Source organism: Pectinophora gossypiella, chromosome 29 (assembly GCF_024362695.1).
Source record: "Pectinophora gossypiella chromosome 29, ilPecGoss1.1, whole genome shotgun sequence".
Lineage (NCBI taxonomy): Eukaryota > Metazoa > Arthropoda > Insecta > Lepidoptera > Gelechiidae > Pectinophora > Pectinophora gossypiella.
Genome location: NC_065432.1, coordinates 3992809 through 4018786, shown reverse-complemented (window position 1 = coordinate 4018786; position 25978 = coordinate 3992809). Strand labels below are relative to the sequence as shown.

The 25978-nt window shown below is 37.4% G+C and overlaps 4 protein-coding genes across 5 annotated transcripts; 2 read left to right on the top strand and 2 right to left on the bottom strand.

Annotated features, from left to right (window-relative positions):
• The first annotated feature begins 33 nt into the window (after window positions 1–33).
• On the top strand, window positions 34–6725 carry LOC126379563 (gastrula zinc finger protein XlCGF49.1-like). 2 transcript variants are annotated; one of them, XM_050028366.1, is made up of 3 exons: window positions 34–293; window positions 414–987; window positions 6588–6725. In XM_050028366.1, exons 1-3 carry the CDS (start codon window positions 112–114, stop codon window positions 6627–6629), a joined length of 798 nt encoding a protein of 265 aa, XP_049884323.1. In that variant the 5' UTR covers window positions 34–111; the 3' UTR covers window positions 6630–6725. The 2 variants fall into 2 exon arrangements, with proteins under 2 accessions (XP_049884323.1, XP_049884322.1); XM_050028365.1 differs by lacking the exon at window positions 6588–6725 and having other exon boundaries at window positions 414–1538.
• LOC126379450 (uncharacterized) lies at window positions 2144–7809 on the bottom strand. Its single transcript, XM_050028206.1, has 3 exons — window positions 7208–7809; window positions 6576–6805; window positions 2144–5781 (listed from the first exon to the last, which is right to left on the bottom strand). Exons 1-3 carry the CDS (start codon window positions 7699–7701, stop codon window positions 4745–4747), a joined length of 1761 nt encoding a protein of 586 aa, XP_049884163.1. The 5' UTR covers window positions 7702–7809; the 3' UTR covers window positions 2144–4744.
• A 633-nt stretch (window positions 7810–8442) lies between these two features.
• On the top strand, window positions 8443–14446 carry LOC126379552 (uncharacterized). Its single transcript, XM_050028348.1, has 5 exons — window positions 8443–8590; window positions 8922–9146; window positions 9615–9766; window positions 12396–12552; window positions 13064–14446. Exons 1-5 carry the CDS (start codon window positions 8569–8571, stop codon window positions 13507–13509), a joined length of 1002 nt encoding a protein of 333 aa, XP_049884305.1. The 5' UTR covers window positions 8443–8568; the 3' UTR covers window positions 13510–14446.
• A 340-nt stretch (window positions 14447–14786) lies between these two features.
• Window positions 14787–25899, bottom strand: LOC126379587 (uncharacterized). Its single transcript, XM_050028394.1, has 5 exons — window positions 25227–25899; window positions 23073–23258; window positions 22420–22574; window positions 21146–21344; window positions 14787–20868 (listed from the first exon to the last, which is right to left on the bottom strand). The coding sequence occupies exons 1-5, from the start codon at window positions 25394–25396 to the stop codon at window positions 20796–20798; spliced, it is 783 nt and encodes a 260-aa protein (XP_049884351.1). The 5' UTR covers window positions 25397–25899; the 3' UTR covers window positions 14787–20795.
• Between the last annotated feature and the right edge of the window lie 79 nt (window positions 25900–25978).

Sequence of the window (25978 nt, the reverse complement as noted above, 5' to 3'; positions counted from 1 at the left end):
ACGGACAACACTATTGTTGATTATTTGGAAAAAAAAAAAAAATTTTCTCTGTGTTCGAGCTATTGTTTGTTTTGGATTATTATAGCATTTTTTCTGTAAATATTCACTGAAATGTCTAATAATACGATGGCAGAAGTAAGCATAGATGGAGGGCCGATATTTGTGGATGTATCGGCGGACCAACAGTACCCTGTATTGTACAATCAATTACTTTCAAACAATACTGCTGAATCGACTGTAAAAAACGAAGTTCAGGCACAGGAACCTAATAAAAGCCCTGAGGACACACAAAAGTAATTCTTCAATTTATCATGTACATTATTCTTCCGCTTAAAAATACTCAAATTAACTTGCATGGACATAATTTTCGGTACCTATTTTGCCTATAATTTTAACCTACCTTTTTCTTCCAGTAAGCCACAAAGCACATCTGATTCGGAAGACGTAGATGCATGCATTAAAATTGAGGAGCGTCGAGTGCGTTGTCCAGAATGCAAACGGTTCACCGCTGAGACTGAAGAGAAAATGCTCCGGCACATCCGCAAAGTGCACCGTGGAGAAAACCCGTTCCAATGCTACATGTGTGACTATTCCACGTACAACAAAGCTGTATTCGAAGAGCATGTCCGTATCCACCAGGGAATCAAACCGTTTAAATGCTCGCACTGTGATTATAAGAGTGCTTCAAAAAAGAATACAAAAAAACACGAGCTCGTCCACAGGGCAGATAATCCATTGAAGTGTGCCGATTGTGGTTTCATCGCTCGACATCCACGTTCGCTCGATTCGCATAAGGCAAAAGAACACCGTATATCACAGAATGATAGTCTGCACCAATGCGATGCATGTCAGGCACAATTCGTAGACGTGGCAGACTTAAGACGGCATAATAAGTACAAAAGAACTTGCAAAGCGTGTAATTTCAAGGCATGTTCGAAGAAACTTTACAATTCACATTTAATGGATCATCACCAGAAGAATAATCAAGTAGTGAAAGTGAAGCCAGATATTAAACGTAAACTATTCAACTGTGCACACTGCACGTGGTCATCAAGTAACAAACCACGAATATTGTTACATTTAATTCATCATCCGAATCAAGTGGTAGACGAAAACGAAGTTGACATCTCTATATTGAGACAAGAAGGAATAATGCAATGAAATCTTATTTATTATTATTTAAGTACATTAGCAATTATTATTATGAATTAATTAATATGGTAAAGGTCGTGGGAAGCCCCTGGATGCGGGCAGCGCAGGATCGATCGTTGTAGAGATCCTTGGGGGAGGCCTATGCCCAGCAGTGGGCGTCGTACGGCTGATGATGATGATGACATTAGCAATTTAAAAGGTGGGCCGACGAAATAATGTCAGTGGCTGGAAACACTAAGACCTGGACCAGATTCGTGGATAACAAAAAAGAATGGAGAGAAATGGGGGAGGCCTTTGCCGAAGGCACACAGATTAGTTATCGTAGATTAAGGAAAAACTTTAAAATGTAACTTCTATATCTGATAAAAGGCTATAAATAAATAAATAAATACATTAGCAGCATAAGCTAATGTGTGTACTTCACTGCATTTGTGTTTTGAAACGCGATGTTGCAATGTTGCATACCTACGTGACGTGACATGTTCTAGGGTACCTACCTAGGTACTTCATCCGAAGGAATAACAATTAAGGTAAGAGTAGGGTTTTTATTGTTAATAAGTTAGGACCGTACCGTGCGTAAAAAATCGTGGCAGTAGGTGTTCTACTTCAACAAACTCAACAATTTTTAAACATTGAAACACTAAGCATCTAAATACAAGAGAATGAAAACTCCTACCTAGATATCAACATCGTATCACGGACGCGTAACGTAGCCGCGCGTAGGTTTAGCGTCCGTTGCGCGTTGTTCGACTTACATTGCGGCACAGTAAAAATTTAAATTCTTAATTAAAAAAACACCCACCATCGTTTTTAGTACAGTACCTAAACGTTACCGCCGAATAATAGAATTTGTATAAAATAAAAAATATTGTATCTGAATTTATGACTAATAAAAAAAAATATCTCCAATCAGTAAGCATCCGTTTGTGTTACTATGAGCAGATGAGCTGAAGGGGAACTTGACTAATAGGAGGAGTGAAGGAAAAAAAGATTACTCGAAAAGGTTTATTTTATTTTATTACAATTTACAAATAAAATTACCTAAAATACTTACCTATGCAAGACTTAAATAATCGAAAAATCCTTAAAGTACGTCCCATTACTGAGCACCGACCCACGACAAAGATAAAGTTAGACAAAGTTCGTAAGTATTTAAAAATATATATTATGCAGAAAATCTACAAAAAAAAACCAAACAGGCAACGAAATTATACAAGTTGTGTCTTCTGCTGTGTCAACCTCATCAACCCTGGAGTCACACGTGAAGTCTGATTTAAATAACATTGCATCACGCCTGCATCCCCGAAGGGGTAGTCAGAGCCCACTCATTTAAGTAAAAAAATATCTAATTCACGAGAGTATAGCGTCTTGGCTTCTGCCGCACCCCAGACACTTCATACAAACAACCTCGTTTTACACAGACACTACACATTGACATTATCGTACACGCGCATCTGTGTGTGACGTCTGACACCATACGATTCAAGTAAACTATGTTCGAGGGGGCGAGGTAAACCTAGCTCAGACGCTGGTGGGGAGCGGGGAGTTGTCGGTACGTAGTATTATTCCTTAATCTATGCTTCTGCGACCAGTTCGCCTGAGATTTGAGATGCTTTTCTTTAATTTAATGGATAGGTAACATCTAATTTATGAAAAAAACAAGAATTAGACATAATATGAACGCTTTTTAATGTGTCGGGGTGTATCCGTTTAACGTAGCAACGTTTTAAGGGTGTAGGGACTCTAATCTAGTTCCTATCCGTTACCTAGATGGCGTACGTAAAGCGGATTCAGTGTAGAATGTAAATAAATTAGTCTTTTTCTCATTTACCATTATTTCTGAGACTTCATTTTATTTGTGCCACAAGAGGTAAAGTAATAATGTATTTTCTTTAAATTATTGATTAAATATACATTCCCATACAAAAGTATTTACTAAGTTTCTGTATTTTATGTTACAAATAAACGTAAATAAACCTTTACAATTCTTTTTTTATATGTAGTTTCTAATAGTAAGTAATAAAAAGAACATTTAAATAGGAAGTTGTCAATAACTTCAGATCCAGAGTAACAAAATAAAAAAAAGAAAATAGATCATTTAGAAAGGGAAGAGTTTATAATATTTTTTATTGTTTGTAGGTTCTCTAGATCTTCAAGTAGTGGCAAAAAGGTGTAGAGCTCATTTAGCGTAGTTTATCTGTGACAAAAAAAAATTGGTGTGGCTACACTTACGCCATCTATTGTCGCCGAAAATTATATAAGGTCCCACCACACAACACCCCTAAATAACGCCATTGGCATAATCAACATTGCGCCTTATATTTCGATATAAGCATGGTATAAGTAGACCAATATGCTCAAAACTGACAGTTAGCATTTCAAGGTTAGCCCAGCTGACGTCATCCCACCCTGTGTTGCCATTTCGTAAAAAATAAATTACCCACATCCAATGTTTTTAATTTACTTTGCAAGGAAATTTTGTACTTTTAGTAAAAGATTTACGTACAGTTGTAATGATTTTTATATTAAACCGCGCGATTAGTTTATTTTGCCTACTTCCACAGTCTAATGTCGTACGGCATCTTGCTGTGGGGTCATGCTGCAGATGTGAACAGCATTTTTGTTCTGCAAAAGCGGGCCATTCGGGCGATTTACAAATTGGGACCCAAGATGTCACTTAGAAATAAATTTAAAGAAATTAATATTTTAACTATGGCATCACAATATATCTTTGAAAACTTAATATATGTAAAAAAACATATAGGATTATTTGCAAAAAATAGCGATCGGCACATTGTTAATACCCGGAATAAAAATAAACTTGCTTTACAAGTCAGTCGATTACATAAGATTACTAAATCTTTTAAGGGGCAATGTATACGTTTTTACAATAAGATTCCCATTGACATTCAGAATTTGCCTTTCAACTGCTTTAAGAAAGTAGTTAAACAAAAACTTTACAAAAAAGGTTATTATAAAGTTAGTGATTATTTAGAAGATATGAATGCATGGGATTAACTGTCTGAGAACTGATATTAGGCAGCTAAATTACTCAATTGTATATCAATATTTTATGTTTTTTTTTTTTTTTTTTTTAAAAAAGAACGTCTAGGGCCCTGTGCCGAGGTTTTTCTTGCAGCTTCTTTTCCCCGGCTATACAGGTTGTGAGAAGCTGCAGTAGTTTTAGGCGGATGAGACGTTCGTTATGTAAAAATTGACGATTCAAAGTGTAACTATGTTACCTACTGAATAAAGATATTTTTGAATTTTGAATTTGAATTTGAATATATGTGACAAATAATATTAATTAAATACATTAGTCAGAAATTCACTTCATTTTCAATACTAAAATTTACGTCCTTGAAATGTTGGAGATACCAATTGAATGGTAAGACTTACGTCATCAATGGGCTAGCAATGGCGGCTTGTCGTAGGATTGAGCATACCTGGTCTTCTTATACCATGGATATAGGTACGCGTATAATCCGAGTCACGCAGCTAAAGAAAAAGTTTGTTGCTGCTAATATCTTTTCACTGTACTAATTGAAACAGATCTCAACTGAATTGATACAGTCTAAAAAACGAGTTTACATCAAATCTTTAAAATGAGAATATTGCAGTCATTCTCCTGTTCTTTCACTTCGTATTCCACGTCCGGTGCTTTGCCAAAACTGTTGCGTTTCACACCCTTTTTGGGTGATAAATTCGGCTTGAACTGACCCATTTTTGTTTTGACAATATTCCTTTTCTTCACTTGCGAATCGGGCACGTTGTTCTTGATGAAATCTTTGTACGAATCGTTGAAGGACAGCTGTGGGGATTGGTTCAGCATCGAAGTTAGTTGTGGTGAGTTTCCTTTCTTTGTCGAGTTATTTTTAACATTTTCCGCCTCTTCTTTGTTGACTTTAGCCTTTGGTCCTTTACTTTTTACGTTGTCTCTGTCCAGTTCCTTTAGGATTTTATCTGAATCCTTTTCATCAGCTAATGAGAATGAGCTGTTAACCTTAGGGGTTTTAGCGACTGCGTCTGCGACTTTTAATTTCTTTGCTGTGCCATTTTCTTCGTTGCTCTTTTTGTTTCTCTTAGAGCTTCTTAGGCCTTCCATGACGCTAGTTATCGTGTCATCCCTCTTGTTGACATTAATTGTCAAAACATTCGTGTTCTCAAACATGCTCTCCTGATCTTCATCGTACTGTGCCAATACCGAGGTCATATCTACAGCTTTAGCTATGAGATCTTTCAAAGTCGCAATGTTCAGCTTTGCAGCGTCTAATACTATAGATTCCATCAAAAACTTGAAGTGTAAATACAAGTCACTATCGTCCGGGCTCAGGTCTGGTATTTTACTGGTCGCTTGTTGGATTAAATCTGTTACAGTGTACGATTTAAATTCTGCAGTCATTTCGTACTCTTGGTGTTTGTGTCCGTGGTGGTCGATGTAGAAATTTACTTGGATTCCTTTACACACATCTTTGGATATGATCGTAGATGGACAGAATCTGACCACTTCGTCAGTGCTATTGTCTGTGACGTTGCAGCACCGGTGCACTTGCCTGGAGTTGTACTGGCCCATGACGGTGTATTTGCAATCCGTTTGGGCCTCCATCTTTTCTTTCCAGTTCGTGAATTCTGAAAATGTTATAAAATTTTAGTTAGTATAAAAGTATCTAAAAATAACAGTGGCTTCGTATCAACAGCGGCTGCAAGTTGTCTTTGATTACTTGTGGCTCTGCCCACCCCATTTGGGATTACGGGCGTGAGTTTATGTATGTATGTATCTAAAAATAAATCCTATTTTATAGATGTCAGTTGATATATCTCTCATAAAGCCAAGTTCCCCTTCAGCTCATAGTAAAAAAAAAAATATAGATATGAAAGAAAACTCTAAGTATTTTTGTTTTGCACACTACATGTGTTTATAAAAAAATATAATAATGGTCTTTATTATCCTATTTATCTCCAGAATTTTGGCAAGCTTATATTTAGCAGATCAAGTGATTCAAAGAACATAAAACCTTCGAACTGTTTGACAAAACCATGACACTTATGCGAATAAATGATTGATTTGATTTTAAATCCTAATCTACTCCATTTATTATTATTAGCCTATATGATCCCACTGCTGAGCAAAGGCTGCTGATTCCGTGCTTCGGAGGGCATGTTAAGCCGTTGGTCCCGGCTATTAGCCATAAAAATACCTCCACCAACCCACATTGGAGCAGCGTGGTGGAGTATGCTCCATACCTCCTCCGGTTGATTGAGGGGAGGCATGTGCCCAGCAGTGGAAAGTATATATTATATTATATAGGCTGTTTATGTATATATATATATATGTGTGTGTAGTTTAAGTGTAAAAACAACAAACAGACAGAGTTACTGAAGCTTTATAATAACATTAGTATGGATAATTTTATAAAACTTGCCTTCTTCACTAGGAAAGAACAAAGTCTCCGACAAATCACCGTGGATGTCAGTGACGTGTACGTCAAACAACTTGTTACAGCTGAACTGTTGTTCACAACCAACACATTTGTACATCATGTTAAGATTGGAAGACGGGCGGTTCGGGCATTCATGCGGTGACGGGAACTTGTCATTGCAGTAGCAGCACAGTTCTAGTGTTATTGGTTGAAGCGTCTTGGTGTTTGACGAGCTGGAATGAATAAAATTTAACTGAAATTTAACTGCATAAGGCAAATATAAAAATGGAGATCATAATAATATCCTATGGTTTTGTTTTCTAGACTTCTTGCCTGGCAGGCCAATTCATTTATTTTATTATTATAAATTAAACCACTAAACAATACCTATGCCGATACATATGAATGTATTCTTTTTGTTTATTTTTTTTAATAAATATAACCAACATTTAAACATTGAATCAGCAATGAATAAGCACCTTGAGCATTTTTTTTTAAATACTACTTATTTATTTATTTATATTTACCCTAATTAGGCAATGTGGGCCCACTTGTTAGGCACAAAAAAAGAAGCTTAGAAACTATGTTAGTAGTAAAAAAGTTATATTAATCAATTAAGAATTGAATCAACTTACTCATTGTCACTACTGGGGTGACGCTTCTGTATGTGTCTCTGAGCCGAGAAGAGAACTGGGAATACTTTACTGCACTTTGGGCACTGGAACTCAATTTTTCTCTTCCTTCCATCCGCCATTTTCGCCTTCTGCAGACTTTCCTTCCAAGCTCTAGGTTTCACTTTAACAGCAACAGCCTTGCCGTTCTCGGTTTTAGGTGTTTTATCCACTGTAATCGTACTTTCCTTCGTGTCTGCACTTTTTTCCGTTGGTGCTTTTTTAACGGGGTTTATTTTAGGCAGTAGTTTCGGAGCTACTCTCGGCACAGGCTTCTGGACTTTGGAAGGCTTTATCTTCTTCTTCTTCAGTAAAAGATCCTTCCTTTTCAGAGCAGAAGAATGCAACGAGTTTTGGTGCGAGCGTAGAGCAGAAATGCTTGGTACCGCTCGTCCACAAAATTCGCATTTAATGCCTCCGCGGCGGGGCCTCTCTACTGCTGGTAACCTAGCGCCCATGTCTCGCCATCCATTCGCATTTATGTACAGCAAATAACATTGGTCGGTTTCTTGATTACCTTTCAAAAATTATGCGAATAGAAATCGCGGCGTAGCAAGCCAGTGACGCATTTTTTTTTTTTTTTTTTTGGTTTTCCCCGAAGGGTAAGGCAAAGGGAACTATGCCCATACAGCCATGTCTTACGTATTTTTTTTTCTTGATGATTAATGAAATGATGAAAGGTGATGAATGATGATGATGAAACCTAAGCCCCCACCCTCGGAGTAGACTCCTACTCCGAACCCCAAACGAATTAACTCAAAAGTCCGCATAAACTTTTGAGTTATGAAGCGGCTTCCCGGCACGAAGCGAAAATAGGCAGATACACTTTGTTCATTGAATACTCCAATATAATAACACTCGCGAATGTCTTCTGACTAACTTAATGCGATCATTAACCACAAAACACCACTTCGTATTAATTATTTAGATTACTCAATGAAGAAAGCAACTGTCCCGTTCCCGTTTCCCGCCGAAAAGCCGCCAGTGACGCACTTTGACAGTTTTCTAATTTTCTTTTTTTTTTTAATTGAACTTTTTCGCTGCGTTCAGAATTCAGGAAAGTAACACAGTGTTAGTCGGTTGGGTGGTGATGTGTAGTTGTTTTGTCAGTTCGGTCGGGAACTCTTTCGTCGCGTCGGGTCTGTTCCACTTCAAATCAATGAATTCGATTAAACATTCATGTGCAAACGGAACACAATACATCTGTTTCGAAAAATAACGGCTGGCGGACTATTTGTTTTGAAAAAGTGTTTTTGTGTTAAAATAAAATAAATTAAAGCCCAGACTTTGGATAATACACAAGGGATTCATCTGCATTATTTAAAATGCAGGCAGCAACTAAAGAAAGTAAGTAATTACCTTGCGAACCGTGTTAATATTTACTTCTTATATATTACTCGAACCAACTCACTTTGTTTATAGGAAATTGATTCGATACCATGGTCTCATGAACCAAAAATGTTAAACCATAACAGATTGTATTAACTAAATTATCGTCCATTATAGACGGCGATACGTTTCATCGCCTATCAGAAAGCTTGGTGAGGTATGGGCACTTAGTTCATCTTGTGATGGATGTACCTCTGACTACGCCAATTGGGATATAATCGTTAGCTTATATCACACGTTAGTGTTATGTTATGATTATGATAATAACACCCTATGACCTCTCCTCCAGGACTCCAAGAGCTTCAAGTCATCATCAGTAAGATGCCTCTAGAAGTGTGTTGCGTGGCGGTCCTCCCAGAGTTCGGAGTGCGATGGCGGGAGGTGTCTCGAGCGGTTCGTAACTGTCGCCTGCCGATGGTGCCGGCCAGTGTGGCGCGGGTACTATGCAGACACGTCGCAAAGTCTCTACCCGATGAAGACGTCGCTGATATAGTCGCTAGACTGCGGCTGAAATGTAAGAATTCAAGGATTTTTAGGTCCCGCTTGGAAAAATGGTTTGACTCTCAGGTTGCACGTTGGAATCCCAGCACAGGCCTGAAACTAAGATTTTCCAACTTTTCGAATTCATGTTCGAATCATAGATGATTATCATGTGCTCAGCAGTGAAGGAAAATATTGTAAAGGAACCTACATGCACGAGAAATGCGTTTGGGAGGCATGTGCCATACCCTGTATAGGGTTTGTTTTCCCTTCATCTTTGAAGGACAAGTAGCCGACAAATTTCAACTAAGGAGTTACTGTAGGCAATGGGCTGGTAGGTTATTAATTATCCAGGGTAATGGTTAAGAGTAAGACAAACTTGAGGGTTGGGAATACTGCTTATTATCATGCGAGGGCAGGCAATAATAGTTATAATAATATGATTACATGGTCATATCTTAACTGCCATACAACTTATCTCTATCATCTCTCTCTGTTATAGTGATAGCAACACAAGAACGCAAGTGGTTCGTCATAGACCTGCTGGAGCCTACAGATGAGGAGATCTCAGTGGCTCACCTCATCAGAGCACTACCCGGCAGGGTCGCGCAGGCTCTGACCAAGACACGGGCTGGACGCACTATGAGGCCTGAGGTGACATTTAAAAATTTCTTTTCTTTTAAATTTTCTTTATTGAATCTGTTAAAGATTCCTTTTAGGGTTCCGAATCAAAATGGTAAAAATGTCCATCCGGATAAAAAGCGTTTTTTTTACCCTAATTTTTATTGAGGCTTGAAAAGGTGTTATGCCAGCCTTTGCCACTAGGGTTAAAGATAATGTATAAAATGTTAATCAAGACAGAATGAGATTGAATTATTGATTATGTCAATACAGCACCAGTATCCATACTAATTTTATAAATGGAAAAGCGTGTGTGTCTGTTTGTTTGTCCGTCTGTCACGTCAGCGACAAATTAAAAAAAAGCGAAAAAAAAATTACGTGTTTTTTTAAATGGAGGTAGTTGAAGGGATGAACATAGGCTACTTTTTCTCTTTCTAACTACCCACTTCCCTAAATTTGTGAAAGGAAGTTTGTATGAAGCATTCCTCAATTTTCAAGGTAGAAAGCTAAAAATTGGTACGTGGACTATTTGTGACTAACAAAAAAATCGTACATCATTTTTTTTTTATCTCCTTGCAACCGCTTCAAAAAGGGAGTGACATTTTATATGGGACGTTTTGCAGTTTTCATTGTAGGAAGCTAAAATTGGTACATAGACTCTGACTTTGTTACCAACGAAAAATACCTGCGTTATTTTTTGAACCGTGTTACTCCGAATTTAACGCGAGCGAAGCCGCGGGCAAAAGCTAGTTGAAATAAGTATATCGTAAGAAGTGGCTCATTCTCAGTAGGTGGGACATTAAAAGACTATTTGTGTTATTATTATAAATAAAGTAAAGCAGTCGCTTCTGTAAAAAACCGGACCTGTCAAATCTTCAGGTTAGGTAAGCGGACCCTGTGAGTACGGAATAGTACTAGGCGTCGAACGGAGTAAACTTCGATAGCGCGTTTCAGGCCTGCATTATTGAACGGTGGCGCCATCTGTTGCATGTGGGCGGAACTAGTTGGTCAACAACAAAAATTCTTATCGTGTGGGTTGTGAGGTGGAATACCAGCCTCATCAACCCTGGTGTCAGGGTTATGATTGAGCCGCCGCCAAGTTTTCATAAGCAATGTTGTAATTCTGCTATCGTCCACTAGATGTCATAGATAGGCAAATTTTGATCAGTTTATATCGTAACGGTTTTGATTTTTACTAAATTCAAAAATTAACTCTTGTCCACTGTTTCTTTTATATCAGAACTACGTAGAAATGTTTTACACTTATACGGGGTTTGCCTTTTGGTATAATTCACTGACAGTATAAGTTGAAAACGTTGAATATTTGCCACTGATTGGGATATTTTTCCACTCACTAATATTTTAGTTGGTTTTGCGTCCGAATTGCTGCTAACACTTCCACACTGTATTTACAACCAAATTAATTGTTTTTTACCATAAAACTGCTAAAACGATAGCTGTTACTATTTTATTTACACAAAGTGATACAGAGACAATGTTTACTCATGTAACGATTACTCACTTACATCAGTAAATAGTAACCGGGACCAACGGCTTAACGTGCCTTCCGAAGCACGGATCATCTTATTTTTGGAAAATTAGGTGATCAGCCTGTAATGTCCTAACCAAACTGGGGATCACAAAGTGATTTTTGTGATATGTCCCCACCGGGATACCAACTTGGGACCTCCGGATCGTGAGTCCAACGCTCAACTGGACCACGGAGATCGTTATTCATATAATAATTTGATATAAACAAGCAAACACCAAAAACATACTGTTCGGCTCTTGGTTTGTGTGGACTGTATGTGTAGATGGTGAGAGGTCGAGGGTTCTAAATCCAACTGCAGCAAAACACCAAATTGTTACTTTTCACTGTTTAATTAAATTGTTAATAATAGTATTTTATGCAACAGTTGTATAAGAAGGGTCAAAAAATGCGAGTGGCGTGAGTTGCGATGTGAGCCTTGGCGAACATATTTAAGAGTAGAAAAAAATATTTATCTACTCCTCTACTTTAATCTGGCATTTAAATAACCAAAAAGTCTAATATAAGTACATACATAATTAAACTCTTTGAAAAAGTGTACGCTCTATGGCCTATAAAAGCATTGTTTACAAAGTGTAACTGTACTATAATGTCGCCAAAAAAGCATTGTTGCTGTTTTTTTTTTTTGACCTGGAAACTGGCACCTTTACTTTGTTTGGTGCCATAGATATACTATAAAAAAAAGTATACATTTGCCGCCATTTTCCCGCGCGTTGGAAAATAAATTGGAAAATTTTTGTGTTTCGTTTAAAATTACGTCGTCGTAGAAAAAGTATTGTATGCAACGTTGTATAACTAGGTCAAAAAATGCTCGTGGCGTCTCTTATTGCGATGTTCGCCAAGGCTCACATCGCAACTCACGCCACTCGCATTTTTTGACCCTTCTTATACAACTGTTGCATAAAATACTATAAAAATACACTTTTACACTTTCGCGTGAGGCGTCGGCCATTCGAGACTAAACATTGCCATACCAAAAAATATTAATTAATTATCTTTATACTTGTGTTGCCAGCAACACATACTAGTCAACCCAAATAATCAAACCGAAACAACGCAAAAGATACGCAACTTAAATCCTCGATAAACAGATTAACTAAACCTTATTTCCAGGTTCAAACTGTTCTCCTCGGCGACCTCCTCTACATGAGCGTCCAGCTGGTGTCGGACACGAAGCAGGGCGGAGTCCTATACGTGGCGACGCCGCCGGGGCAGCCCGTCGCACTCGTCAGCTGCACCACCAGCGGTCTACTCAAAGCGAGCGTTGAAGGTGAGGACTTCAATATGAGTTTAAACAATACAGATTTTACCGCAATCTTTATTTTGATTTTCCGAAAATGGTAAGATGATTCGATGCTTAAACATCACCTCCGCCTCCCGCCCTCACTATGCCCTCACTGTGCGCGGGAGTTCACTGTAAAGATAGGCTATGTAAGCCATCTTCGGGCGCATCAGCGTTGTGTCGACTAGGAGTCGAAGTGGTCGCCATGGCCGAAAGCGGTCGGAGATCATCATCATCATCATTAGCCGTACAAAACACCTGGAGCACAGTGATGGAGTAAGCTCCATACCCCTTCCGGTTGATTGAGGGAGAGACTGTGCCCAGCAGTGGGACATTTAAGGGCTGTTTATGTATGTTTATCAAATCAAACCAAATATACTTTATTGCACACAGGGGCGGCCTTATTGAAGCAATTTCTTCCAGGCAACCACTACCAGGAATCTGCCATAAAAAAGCTCGGATGCCTGACGGTTTATGTATCTACCTGTTTGAATTCCAGGTCTGGGCTTCAGAAAGCACGAGGACGCCCAACTGTTCGGCCGCGACGTGAAATCACTCCTGCGCATCCACAACCAAAACCACAGCGAGGACGTGAACCACCTCGCTGGCACCCCGGAATACAACCCGATACCCGTAGTCACCGCTACCGGCATAGATTACACTAACAAAACCTATGACGAGCATTATGTTGACAACTTGCTAGGTCCTAACCCCCCTTTGCTTACAGACCTGATAATATCGTGCAATAAGCCGTTTTTTGACGCGTCAAGATTGGATAAGAAGATAAACTTAACAGTACAGTTGAGAAGTGAAGATGTGTCGAAAACCCTCAAAGCGTGGGTCAGTAAGAACGCCATAGCCCCAACGTCAGATTTTTTCCAAATATTCCATAAAATCAAATCGAATAAAATCACTTTTCAAGATGGCGACGAGAGTAACGATTAAATGTTTTTGATTTGATTACTAGCGTTTTTACTTTGTCCACGGTTATCGCAATGTTCTTCCATCTCCCTACCCTATCGCGTAATCTCGCTCTAGTAAATGGCGGTTCTAAGTGAGAGAAAAGGATGGAAACATATGAAAGTACTGTGAGTAAGGATCGACGATCCACTACTGGTGTCATGTTGGAAGTTGTATATATGCGTCGCGCCAAGCAAACTTCGTTAGCGCGTTTCAGGCCTGCATTATTGAATGGTGGCGCCATCTGTTGCATGTGGGCGGAACTAGTTGGTTGTGTGAGCCACATGTCAAAATTGACAGTTTCATAGCATGCGGTGTTAGGTCCGTATGTGGCCACGTCCCAAAAGATGCTCGTAGAGTATGCGCTATTGATGTATTATAGGGTATTTGACCGGGTCATGATAAATTATAAAATGCCAATCTAGAAGTAGAAGCCAGTCTGACATGATCCAAAATCAATCTCATTTTACTTATAGACTTATTTTCGAATTTTATTTATGAATTAAGTAACAATGAGGCATTTTATAACTTTACAATATGTGTACTGTTGGTATACCTATCTAAATAATAAAAAATAAAATGAGTACGACGTTTGACCGCTTTTATTGATGACGTCACAGGACAGTATTTTCGTTTTCAGATTTCGTAAAAAGTATCTTGATATTTGGTTGCCAAGTAGCCAATTATGTTACTACGCGCCGCGAAATAAGTCCCGCGGATTTTAATGGAACTATTTGACAAGTCATAAACATTCTTTTTTGTGTAGAATTGACTTAGGTGTCATTTTATACAACACCACATGTAACAATTAATAGATATTTATTTTTTATCATAAGGATATTCTCCGCACTAACAATGGTGTGATAAAAGGTGTTGTATTGTTAGCGGTGTGACAAACAAGAATAAAATTCCTGTTTGTCATACTGGTGTGACAACCTGAGGCCTGTTTAATAAAACTTACAATTGAAAATTACAACGACAATTTGGTGTTCATTACGTAGCTAATATGAAACTGCAAAATATTCGTGATCACACACACCGCAATGTACTACAAATTGTCATTGTAATTTACAATTGTAAGTTTTATTAAACAGGCCTCTGGTGTGACCACGAGTCCGGAGGGGAAACACCCTCATATCCAGCAAAAAACTAACACTTGGAAATTTAATTCCTCAAGTCTATGGAAGCCGATTTTAGCGGCAGCCGAACTTCTTTCACGGCGCGGACTTTACCTCTATATTAACTTAAAAATAAAACGACCATTTAAATGTCAGAAAATCGCATTTTTATTTGCATCACAATCAAATATGTACAGTTGTACATCCACTTAAAAATTTAGGGCTTGGCCAAAACTTAGCTTACTTTACTCCTGACGAATACATTGGCAGTGTCAATGTTAGCCATTGCCTAGTTTTGTTACAGATATTTGATGAAAAAAAAATGTACAGCTCTTAAATTCACAGATAATAAAATCACTATTTGAGATAGTGGCGCCAAAAATATGTCAAAAGGTTTTTTAAAATAAATTATCGTTCTTTTTTCAAGATTTTTACAGATTCATTTTTGATTAATAACCAGTATTAGTAGGGCATTATTTAATAAATATTCGAACTTGTAACATTGTAACCATGCCAATATATTCATCAAATCCCTTACATTAAATATAATATTCATTATGGCAAGAGAATTATCTAGATTTTCAAAAATTTACCTATCTATCGGATTTTATGAACAAAAATATAACTTTCATATTGAGCATACATATTTGGAAATAAGTGAACTCTGCATAGGCAAGAAGAGCGTATTTGAAGAAACATTCGATTTGTCACGATTTGCATCAAAAGGTAGTTATTATTATTTAAATGAAAGTAGTTTTTTGTATATCGATTTTTTTTAAGAATTTCATGTTATCGCTTTAAACAACGCTCTTCTTTAGCTTCCGGTCAAAAATAATGTTACCATAAACATTAGCTTATTACAATTTAGAAATATTCTACATTGCCGCCAAAAAGGTGTTACGTTTTTTTTAAATGGCACTAGTGCTGCTTTGTGCAACGGCTATTTCATTTCCTTGCAGACACTGACATCCTATAAACAAATAGACTCACAGATGCTAAGATTTTTTCTAAAAAAGCGTCCGAACCGTGTTGTAAGTACGTATACATTATGTTTTGTAGATAGTACGTTCGGTCCCTCAAATTAAGATGTTATGATTGTTAAAATAAAGGTCATTCTTACGCCCATTGCGACTGAATTCGATCTTGACACCTTCGCTTAGTGACCAGATGCGCCGCGCCGCGGACTTTTTTTACAAAGATTAGTAGTCTATTTGATTATATACGAAGAATAATTTCTAAATTGTAATATAATAGGACTAGTTTTCCCGTCTTATCATAAACCCAACTTCAGCAAAACAGTAATTAAACGAAAGAATTTAGACTAGAAACACGAAATCACCAATAAAATAAATGTTTTAAGAAACATTCTTTTGACAAGTTAAGACTGAATTTCGAATGGGAAGGCTGTTTATGACAGATATAAATTTAACACCATACTAGGGTCTAACTTCACACCGCTATAATTGTATACAAATTGTTGGTCTGAAGTTAGTCATAATCTTGCACGTGTCAAAATAAATGTGGAAATTAAGGATGAAATTTAAAACTGCCAATGGGAAGGCTGTTCGTGTAACTCTATGTTGGGAGATGTAAATTTGACACTTGGAAAAACTAGTGACTAACTTCACACCACTATAACTGTATACAAATTGTTGGTCTGAACTTAGTCACAAGCTTGTACGAGTCAAAATACATGTTGGAACTACATAAATTAACTAAAAGTCCAATAGCAATTTTGTAATGTATGTTGACCCCCAATCTTAACTTGACAAAACCTTACAAATTTTAAACTTTTCAATAAAATAATTATCTTCTTAACTTAAAAATACATCAATTCCATAACAAAACATAAATTCTTAATATTAATTTAATGCATAGTTAGCTGACTAGGATTTCGTCTTTATTATGAATCTAGTAGAGCGATGTCTTTTTTGGCTTAATGTGTGGAGAACCCAACTAGATGACTAGCTAGTTCTGCCCATACAACACAGATGGCGCTCGTTACACAGCGCAGATGGCCTAGAACGCGCTAACGAAGTTGTCACAGCGCAACGCACATTTACAACTTCCAACGTAACACCTATGGACCGTCGATCCCTAGCCACAAATGTTTTGAAACTATTTGAAAACAAATAAAAATCCTAATCAGCTTTATATTTAACAATAAAATCTAATTATGCTAACAACATAAAACAATTATTCTAATATTTTATTTTATAATATAAAAAGGAACAACATTCATTGTTACCAAAACAACTTCAATTAAAATTAAATGGGATCGTTGGAAAAAGTTCATACATAAAGTCACGCCATATCCCTACAGGTGTGGGCAGAGTCAGATGTTATCTGTAATGGGCGTAGGGCGTAAGGAATACTCCATAATTTTGAGATGTCATTAGAAAAGGTTCAGTACGATCTCTGAACTGGCGTGCGTGTATGAAACGATTGATGAATGTGGAGGAAGCAAGAGAAGTGTGTCGGGATCGAAGCAAATGGAATTCCATAGTCTCTGCTTACCCCGGTGGGAAATAGGCGTGAGTTTATGTATGTATGTACTTCTTCAAACAAATCCACTCGCACCCTAAGTGCGTAAAATAAAAATGTTTATTATTAAAAAATAATAATAAAATAATATGGCAACACTCAATGATTGCACCAAGAAAATCAATGACACACTTTTAGAGATCATTTTAGAGTTTCAACTTATTTGAGCTAACATGACTCGACAGATGGCGTTACTATGAGACTCCGACTACCTTTAAAATTGCTTGGAATATAATGTTATTCCATAGCAATAAGACTACCCTGTTTTTTTTTTTTAAAATACCTGTGGCAGATTCAACTAGTTGATCAGTTAGTTCCGCCCATAGCCAACAGATGGCGCGCACATCGTTCGGTGCAGTCCTAAAACGCGCTAACGAAGTTTGCACAGCGCGACGCTTATATACAACTTCTAACATGACACCGTTGAATCGTCGATCCCTAGTCCGAAAATATCCTTTGGCGGCGACACACCGTCGTGGAATATATATGCTCACACTCGACAAATTCATTAGTGTAACAGTACAAGCTCGAAGGTCTTCGGTTCAATTCCCGATCAACATAGTAACAAGTTTTTATGGTAGCCTTATTGCCAATAAGCAGTAACTTCCAGGCTTTAAGATCTCACAATCCGCTTTCTACTGAGTCAAAGTCAGCGTCAAAAGAAATAATAAGCAACTGGCATGCACAAAACGAAATGCTTTGAAATGAATGCAGAAATATACTCGTAGATATAACTTTGATATGTTCTGTTATAATCTAACCACAATTCTGAGTTTTAAATATCATCGTTCTGTAGTGAAAATGGCCTTCGTGGTCTCACTATCCGGAGGTACCGGGTTCGAGTCCCGAAAGCAAGATGGCCCGTGCTTCCGCGGGCAAGTTATTACGTCGGTCCTTGCTACTATTTACCTCAGTGAGTCATGTCAGGGGCCGTTGCCTGCTCAATAGTAACCCTGACACCAGGGTTGATGAGGTTGGTCATAGACCTCACAACCTACAATGCAATACAAATTCGTAAAAGAGACTTAACTAGGTACATGGCAAATGGCGAACAACCATAAGGCGAGGAAATATGTAAAAATTCAAAGATTGCCGGTGCAATCTAAGTACAACACAAGTGCATACTATAGTACAGTAGATAGTGAAAGTAAGCGCCACTTTTTGAAAAATAACATACAGTTGTGATTTTTGCAAACAAAACCATGAAATAGACACTCAAATTGTAATCGTGGTAAAAAAATCTGTCATTAAACTATTTTTAATTTAATACTTCGAACATGTGTACAAGGCAAATCCCGGACCTGTCAAAAACCGGACCTGTCAAATCTTCAGGTCAAGTAACGGGAGATGCAGAAGATAGTTTTTAAAACTTAACTACAATAAATACATATCTTATCCTTGATAGTTTTAAAACTCAGAATCGTAGATAGACAATACCGCTTGAACCTTGACTAGTACCATCAAAGTAATTCAAACGATTTTTTTTAAGTTTAAAAAATATAAATGTTCCGCTTTAGCCATTTCTGCGGCGGAACTCCAAAGATTGCTTGCGAAATAGTCATTAAAAGATAGAATAACCACACTTTTTCCATTTTAGAAATTAAAAAAAGTGTCATTTTAGCACCCTTAAAAATATATGAAAAAATGTATTCCTTTAAAATTACATAACTGGGGGGTTAAAAAGGCCACATTGAAGCAATTTACCTAAAAAAAGCAATATTGCTGTTTGACATTTGTGGGCATTGTGCACTTACTTTTATATGCGCAAATGTCAAATTGCTTTTATATGGCCTTTTTAGACCCTCTGTTCGCCATATTCTATAAAGAAGAAAAAGACCGAATCGGTCTCTGCCTACCCTTTAAAGGACAGCCAGATATATTCCGACGAACACTTAACATTTAAGACATCCAATTTCTTATTCTAAATTCAAAAAACTCTTTGAGCCACATAAAAATTCCGAAGCACATTTTTTTACAACTGTCGTTCCAATTTCAAATCTTACCATAGACAAAAAATTAAAACTATTTTTACCACAACATCCTTTTCTACACATCCAAAATTCAACATTTAAAAACATTTTTTCCGAAAATCTATCAACTATTACACTACGGATTTTAAAAGACTTATTTTTAATAGAATTTTGTACTCACAGACGGTCGCTTCTCAATTTTTTTTTATCTTTTTTAACTATCTGTCTACCCCCATTTGTCGCTGTGCTAACCTACAATCACATAGTGCCATACATCACAGATATTGGACCCTGCTTCACTCTACATTATTATTGTTGTGTTGTAGGAGCATTGCTATATGCATATTTTTTTAAGAACAATAAAATAAATGGAGCAGCTTTTTTATAAAAACTTTTTTGAAACATTACGTTCTTTTGAAAGGTTAAACTTCAAACATAAAAGAAAGCTGTTAGCAATTTAATAAAAAAATTTGTGACATAATAAAATCCACCAGCTGATCTGGCTTTATGAGTTTGAATGAGGTTAAAAACTAGAAGCTCAAATGTAGGTGGCAGCACTGTTGACTGTTCCTAAATTTTGACAGTTCTCCATACTTTCCAGCTGAAATACGTGATAAATTGTTATAAAATATTGAGTAACGTGGAGTGTATCCCGTTTGAAAGATGAGTAATAGGCTCGCACCAGCTCGCTCCAAATTACATGGTACTTAAACATAGCTGGCGAGTGGGTGTGATGTAACAACATTACCTACAACACAACAAAATAATACACTCCTCACACCAACCGCACGAATCAATTCAACCGTGAACAAAGACATGTTCACTATTCATAAATTAAACTTCATACGGTCGACGTGACAAGGCATAATTCACCATTCCCCCGAACAATCTTTCCAATCACACGTATTTTTTAAACATCGTTTTAATTAATTTAATTTTAAAACCTTACTCTAGCGTGAGAAGAAAAACACATTCGAATACTAATTTATACTAGTTTTTCATTTACTACACGACCCTACGCGTCCCTTAAAATTGGTAAATATTTTGACAAAATGTGTAGGAGTTTTACTAAATTGGTAACACTGCTACATACGATGCGTAAGATTAATGGTCCAAAGGACTTGATTCCAGGCCATTATCTTAAAAAAAATGGGTAAGATTAATGACAGGCTTATAATGCAACTAGGACAGCCTTTATACCCTTTAAAAAAATGAGTAAGACCTGCCACAAAAGACAAGCATCCAGGCCTCAATTAAAAAAAAACTTATACTAATTGCGCGGCAAGAAGGGTTTTATCAGGGACGTGTAGGGCTGACATAAATACATTTGACGACAATAATCACACTGATTAAGATTTACGCTTATTTTATACTGTGGCGATACTTGTCACAGAGCTTCACAGAATGCTCAATGTTAATTTTATCTTGTTTAAAATTTAAAAAAATCTATTTCATTTGAAACATAAATGCTTTGTTTTAGTTTTAATTATAATTCTTTTTTCAATTCTGTCTTGACTTTTTAAATTTTTTCTTGGCATTGGTGCCAGACATTATTCGTAGGTACTTGCGTCACTTAAATACCGGGAGTTTTAATTAAGTAATCTATTGAAGTTGTCATCAAAAGTAGTACTTATCCCATCTAGGCAGGTTTGCCTTCCAATTCGCGGGCGATCTCCTCGGATACTACGCAGTGTGATATGGCTGTGTGTCGCCTGAAAAACACAGATTACGAAGTGTGGTTGAGCATATTGAGTTAAACGATTCATTCAAAATTTATTTAGGCTCTTGTCGATGGAACAACTAAGAAGAACATGGTCACACACACGCACGCACGCACGCACGCACGCATCGCACGCACGCACGCACGCACGCACGCACGCATCGCACGCACGCACGCACCCACGCACGCAACGCACGCACGCACACACGCTCGCATGTGGCATTGTCGACCTCTGAATACGAGTATAAGTAGTAATAAAAATTGCTCACCTCAATCCTCTCTCGCTGCGATAGCTCATACTACACATGGTGCAAGTATGAGCATCCTTGGTCTTCTCAGGTTGTTCTACAGCATCGGCAGTCTCCTTCCCGCGTGTGTCTGTCTTCTTCTCTGTCTTGCCTTTGTGATGCTTCTTCGGGTCCGTCTTAGCTTGCTTTTTCTCTGACGACAGTATTTTTGGTTTTATGTCTGCAATTACAAGTTAGTCGTTTACTCCTCGGAAGGTCCCGGGTTCGAATCCCGGTGGGGACATATCACAAAAATCACTATGTTAGCCCTGGTTTGCTTAGGAAAGTGCAGGTTGATCATCCAATCGTCCGAAAGTAAGATGATGCGTGCTTCGGATGGCAACCTAAACCATTGGTCCCGGTTACTGGTTACTTATGTACCCGGTTACTTATCTTAAAATCATTAAGATGTTTGGCAAGCCGATCCCTTGGGAGGAGCAAGTCAAATATCTCGGCGTAGTCTTAGATAGACGTCTTACTTTCAAGGCCCATATCAAACGTGTGCGCGATTGCGCCGCGTTTGTAATGGGCCGTCTTCATTGTCTCCTTAACAAGCGAAGTAAATTGTCCCTTAGGAATAAGGTGAAAATCTACACGACTTGCATCCGTCCGATCATGACCTATGCTGGGGTAGTTTTCGCTCATGCGAGTCCCTCTCAAATCCACCGTCTACAGGTAATACAAAATCGTTAGTAAGTAACCTTTTTTTTATAGGTAATAAAAAAAAGGTTACTTATGTAAAGTACGTACATACGTAGTCATGTCAGGGGCCTTTGGCGGCTCAATAATAACCCTGAAATCAGGGTTGTTGAGGTTGGTAATCCACCTCAAGCCCCCCCATTGCTCTTACATATTGTGACTGAAATATAAGACTGTTGCTGTCCCTCATTAAAATTACTCAATTGAATAACAATATTTTGTTTTTTTTTTTTTTAAAGAACGTCTAGGGCCATGTGCCGAGGTTTATCTTGCAGCTTCTTTTCCCCGGCTATACAGGTTGTGAGAAGCCGCAGTAGTTTTAGACGGATGAGACGTTCGTTATGTAAAAATTGACGATTCAAAGTGTAACTATGTTACCTACTGAATAAAGATATTTTTGAATTTGAATTATGACTCTTTATTTTTTTCTATCAGAAATGGAGGATGACGCGTCAGTATCAACAGGTGACCAGCAAGTGCTACGTGTAGGCTCCCTGCTGACCCGCCCGCCCTTACCTACTGAATAAAGATATTTTTTAATTTGAATAAAAACCTACCTTTAGTGAGTATAAGTATGTTGGGAACGCCAGCGTGGTCAGGCGAGGCGGGCTGGGTCTCGAGCTCGATCCTCGCTGGAGCTGGGGCTTCGTCGCTAGACGCGTCCGATTCGCTCGCACGCTTCCATTGGCGCTTCTTTACACGCTTCCTGAACCTGGAAAGGGTATTCGTTATACATGGTCATCATCTCTCTAGCGATATCGCGTTTTTCACAGGGTCCGCTTACCTAAACTGAAGATTTGACAGGTCCGCGTTTTTACAGCGACTGCCTATCTGACCTTCCAACCCTCCCAAAACCAGCCCAATATAGGTTAGGTTACATACCTCCGCAATGCATTTCTCGGGTATGTGGGTTTCCTCACGCTGTTTTCCTTCACTGAGCACGTGATAATCATTTATGATCCAAATTCGAAAACAAACGAAAATCGTTGGTTTAGGCCTATGCTGGGATTCGAACCTGCGACCTCAAAGTGATAGTCAAGCGTTCTACCAACTGGGCTACCATGGCTCTCAATTTTTCTATAACATTGTTGAAGGGGACAGGCAAGGTTAGTGCCACTGTACAAAATACTGAGGGGCACTCCCTCAGCATTTGGTACGGGGTGTCACTAACACCTTGTATTTCATGTATCTAGCTCGTAAACTGGCCAACCTCTTGCGGTGACGCTTGCATGTCCGCTTCCTGTCAGTCTCCTCGTTGTTGTTGATGTTGATGTACTTCTCGGGGACTTCTCCGGCGAGGGCTTGAGGCTCCGCCTCGCTGCTGGGGATGCTGTCGCTCTTGTCACACGCGAACAGGTCCGTTTCATTGCTCAGGTCGTTGCTGTCTATCTGATCACTGGAATATACACATGAGGTCATGACTGTATCCCAATTGGTGTGGTCAGAGATCCATCTAGATGAACAAGATGAACTAAGTACCCAGAAATCAGAATCATTTATTCAACGTAATTACCATGGATAATCTTGTTGAAGGTCAATGTAACATTTTTGAATTAACGTCATTTCGCAAAGTGTTGGCTGAGAAGAAACAACAAGAAACTGCAACAGCAACACATCTTTCAAATCAATGAGGATATACATTACAAGTTATTTAATAATTAATAACTAAAGGAACACATTCAATACCAGACATTTTTATCATTTACGTAATCATTAATCTTATAATAAGCTTTTTTACATAAAGTAAGCTTCACATGAGCTTTAAATTTATTTTCTGACGGTATTTTATTGTAAAAACCCCAAAAATGATGAATTTAATTTACTTAATAATAATAATAAAATATTTATTTCAGATTCTGCATCCATATTATGTTAGTAAAACAATAGAGACTTACGAACTATGTTAGTATATTAAATTAAATGACATTACTTGGCCACACGGCGTATAGGTAACACGTGAGTCATAACCCAGTGTTACCAGAATGTAGAAAAATGTTAATGTAGAATCTTTAATAGCAAATCCACACGCAGCGTTTTTTTTTCTTACTTTGTCGCCACTTGCAATCGGTCCGAGGACCATAAGCAGGTCTGTTCCTTCATTTCATCAGTCAGGTGCCAACCAGCGATATTTGAAAAATATTTATCAATTTACACGGGGTGTAAGCGACATCGTAACAAATACTGAGGGGGACGATTCAGACATTTTATGTATAACTAAAAATAATATTAGGAGTGTCTGTTGGGATTAGCACTAATATAATAAATGAAACATCTGTTAATATCTTTTCTTTTCTTATTCAACTTTATATCCTTCAAGTGTTCACAACACAATGCTTTCAAAATTAGCATATGCATAGAGTATATTTACTTCACATTTTACTAACAAATAAGAGGAAAAGTTACCTTGAAAAATTTAAACATATATACAGCAAAAGAATATGTTGAATAATGCTACATGCTGCATACTTGTTTTCCAAAGGACATGTGCGTGGGTAATTAGTTCATCTTACGATGTATGTACGTCTTACTTATTACTTTATCATTATCTTACTTATCACCCGACTGATGAAATTAAGGAACAGACCTGCCTATGGTCCTCGGACCGATTGTAAGTGGTGACAAAATAAGAAAAAAAAAACTTATTACTTTATTTCATCATCTATGCAGGGTGTTAGTGACATTGTAACTAATACTGAGGGAGATAATTCAGACCATGATTCTGAGTTAATATGCCATATTCTAAAATAAATTAAAAAAAATTGTCTCAAAATTCTTATCTTTTTGTTTTTTTAAATTATTTTGTCTCTTAAATTATTTGGTCTGAATCATCCCCCTTAGTTTTTTTTTATTATTTTAAATTCTATACTTTTGCAATGAAAAATTCCACTTGATATTAACTTGGAATTATAATCTGAATCCCCCTTAGTATTCGTTACAATTTCACTAACACCCTGTATATATAAATTTTACAAATATATTCATATTTAGCATAAGAAACTTAAAAGAAATATGCTAAAGTTTTGCAAGTATAATAATACAAGATATTGGAGCTGCTTTAGTATTATTTTTAGACTGTTAAATCTTTTATTTGATCGGTCACAGACATGGTAATTTGATCCATAAATAAGACACGATTTTCCATATTATTTTCTACCTACCGAGATGAGGTATTGATGCAAAAATAGAAATCAATACCACCCACAAGATTATATTTTTCAGTTTTACTTTTTTATTTTTATTTTACAACATTTAAAAAGAAACATGCACTATACCTGTTTACGTATGAAAATAATAGCAGAAAATCTAGTTATAATAAGGGTATCAGTTCAAGGTCACTTCATAAGGAATGTTTCTTTTGACTCACCTGTTATCTGAGATATCACTCTGGGCTCCCGTCTCTAGTTTCTTGATCTGGAAGGTGATGTCGATCCTCTTGTATATCTCCTCGGCTATATTCCGACATTTTTCATACTTGGAACTCAAATTTTCTTTGGGTATACCAGACCAGACTTGTTTGTTCTCTAAAGCCGACATCTTCGTCGTATTAGAATCTATTTGGATGACAATCTTTGTTTTTCAGTATTTCGAGAAGGGTTTCCATGCAGATTCTGGTCGATTCAGGCATCATTTAGAGGGAAAGGGCGAGATATTACGAAATTATGTTACAGTGGTAATAAAACTGTTGCCAGACGCTGGAAACTGGTTTGGTGTCCTCTTTGTTTGAACGGGTGCACGCGGAGTGGCTTCTAGAACAGTTTCACTGGCTATTTCTACCGATATTTTCACTCAAAAGCATTAAAAACTACAATTTTCATAACAAAGGACAGTCAATCAAACACTTTATGGCACCATAACTTGCTCATTCTACATAATTTCAAGGTAAAAATAGAACGGGTATATCTAAGACTAGATAAAATTATGGTTGTTGAACTATTCTAGAGTAGTTATTAACAATAATTAAACAAATAACAATAAAATAAATTAAAGACTACAGGCCTTTGCGGCTTTTTTAACTATTTCTTGACGTTTCTAATTCAGTGTTGCTTATGAAATTGACGTTAATTGCTCATAAATTATGAAAAAAATAGTACGAAATGAACCATAGACAATATTATC

Excerpts from the sequence above, each read along its gene's own strand:
- LOC126379563 (XM_050028365.1), top strand. The coding sequence starts at position 112 with ATGTCTAATAATACGATGGCAGAAGTAAGCATAGATGGAGGGCCGATA. Across the intron at positions 294-413 it reads AGCCCTGAGGACACACAAAA|TAAGCCACAAAGCACATCTG; the intron begins GTAATTCTTCAA and ends TTTTTCTTCCAG.
- LOC126379450 (XM_050028206.1), bottom strand. The coding sequence starts at position 7,701 with ATGGGCGCTAGGTTACCAGCAGTAGAGAGGCCCCGCCGCGGAGGCATT. Across the intron at positions 6,806-7,207 it reads CACCCCAGTAGTGACAATGA|CTCGTCAAACACCAAGACGC; the intron begins GTAAGTTGATTC and ends TATTCATTCCAG. Across the intron at positions 5,782-6,575 it reads GTTCTTTCCTAGTGAAGAAG|AATTCACGAACTGGAAAGAA; the intron begins GCAAGTTTTATA and ends TAACATTTTCAG.
- LOC126379552 (XM_050028348.1), top strand. The coding sequence starts at position 8,569 with ATGCAGGCAGCAACTAAAGAAA. Across the intron at positions 9,767-12,395 it reads GACGCACTATGAGGCCTGAG|GTTCAAACTGTTCTCCTCGG; the intron begins GTGACATTTAAA and ends CCTTATTTCCAG. Across the intron at positions 12,553-13,063 it reads ACTCAAAGCGAGCGTTGAAG|GTCTGGGCTTCAGAAAGCAC; the intron begins GTGAGGACTTCA and ends TTTGAATTCCAG.
- LOC126379587 (XM_050028394.1), bottom strand. The coding sequence starts at position 25,396 with ATGTCGGCTTTAGAGAACAAACAAGTCTGGTCTGGTATACCCAAAGAA. Across the intron at positions 23,259-25,226 it reads AGTGATATCTCAGATAACAG|TGATCAGATAGACAGCAACG; the intron begins GTGAGTCAAAAG and ends TGTATATTCCAG. Across the intron at positions 22,575-23,072 it reads TGCAAGCGTCACCGCAAGAG|GTTCAGGAAGCGTGTAAAGA; the intron begins GTTGGCCAGTTT and ends TACCCTTTCCAG.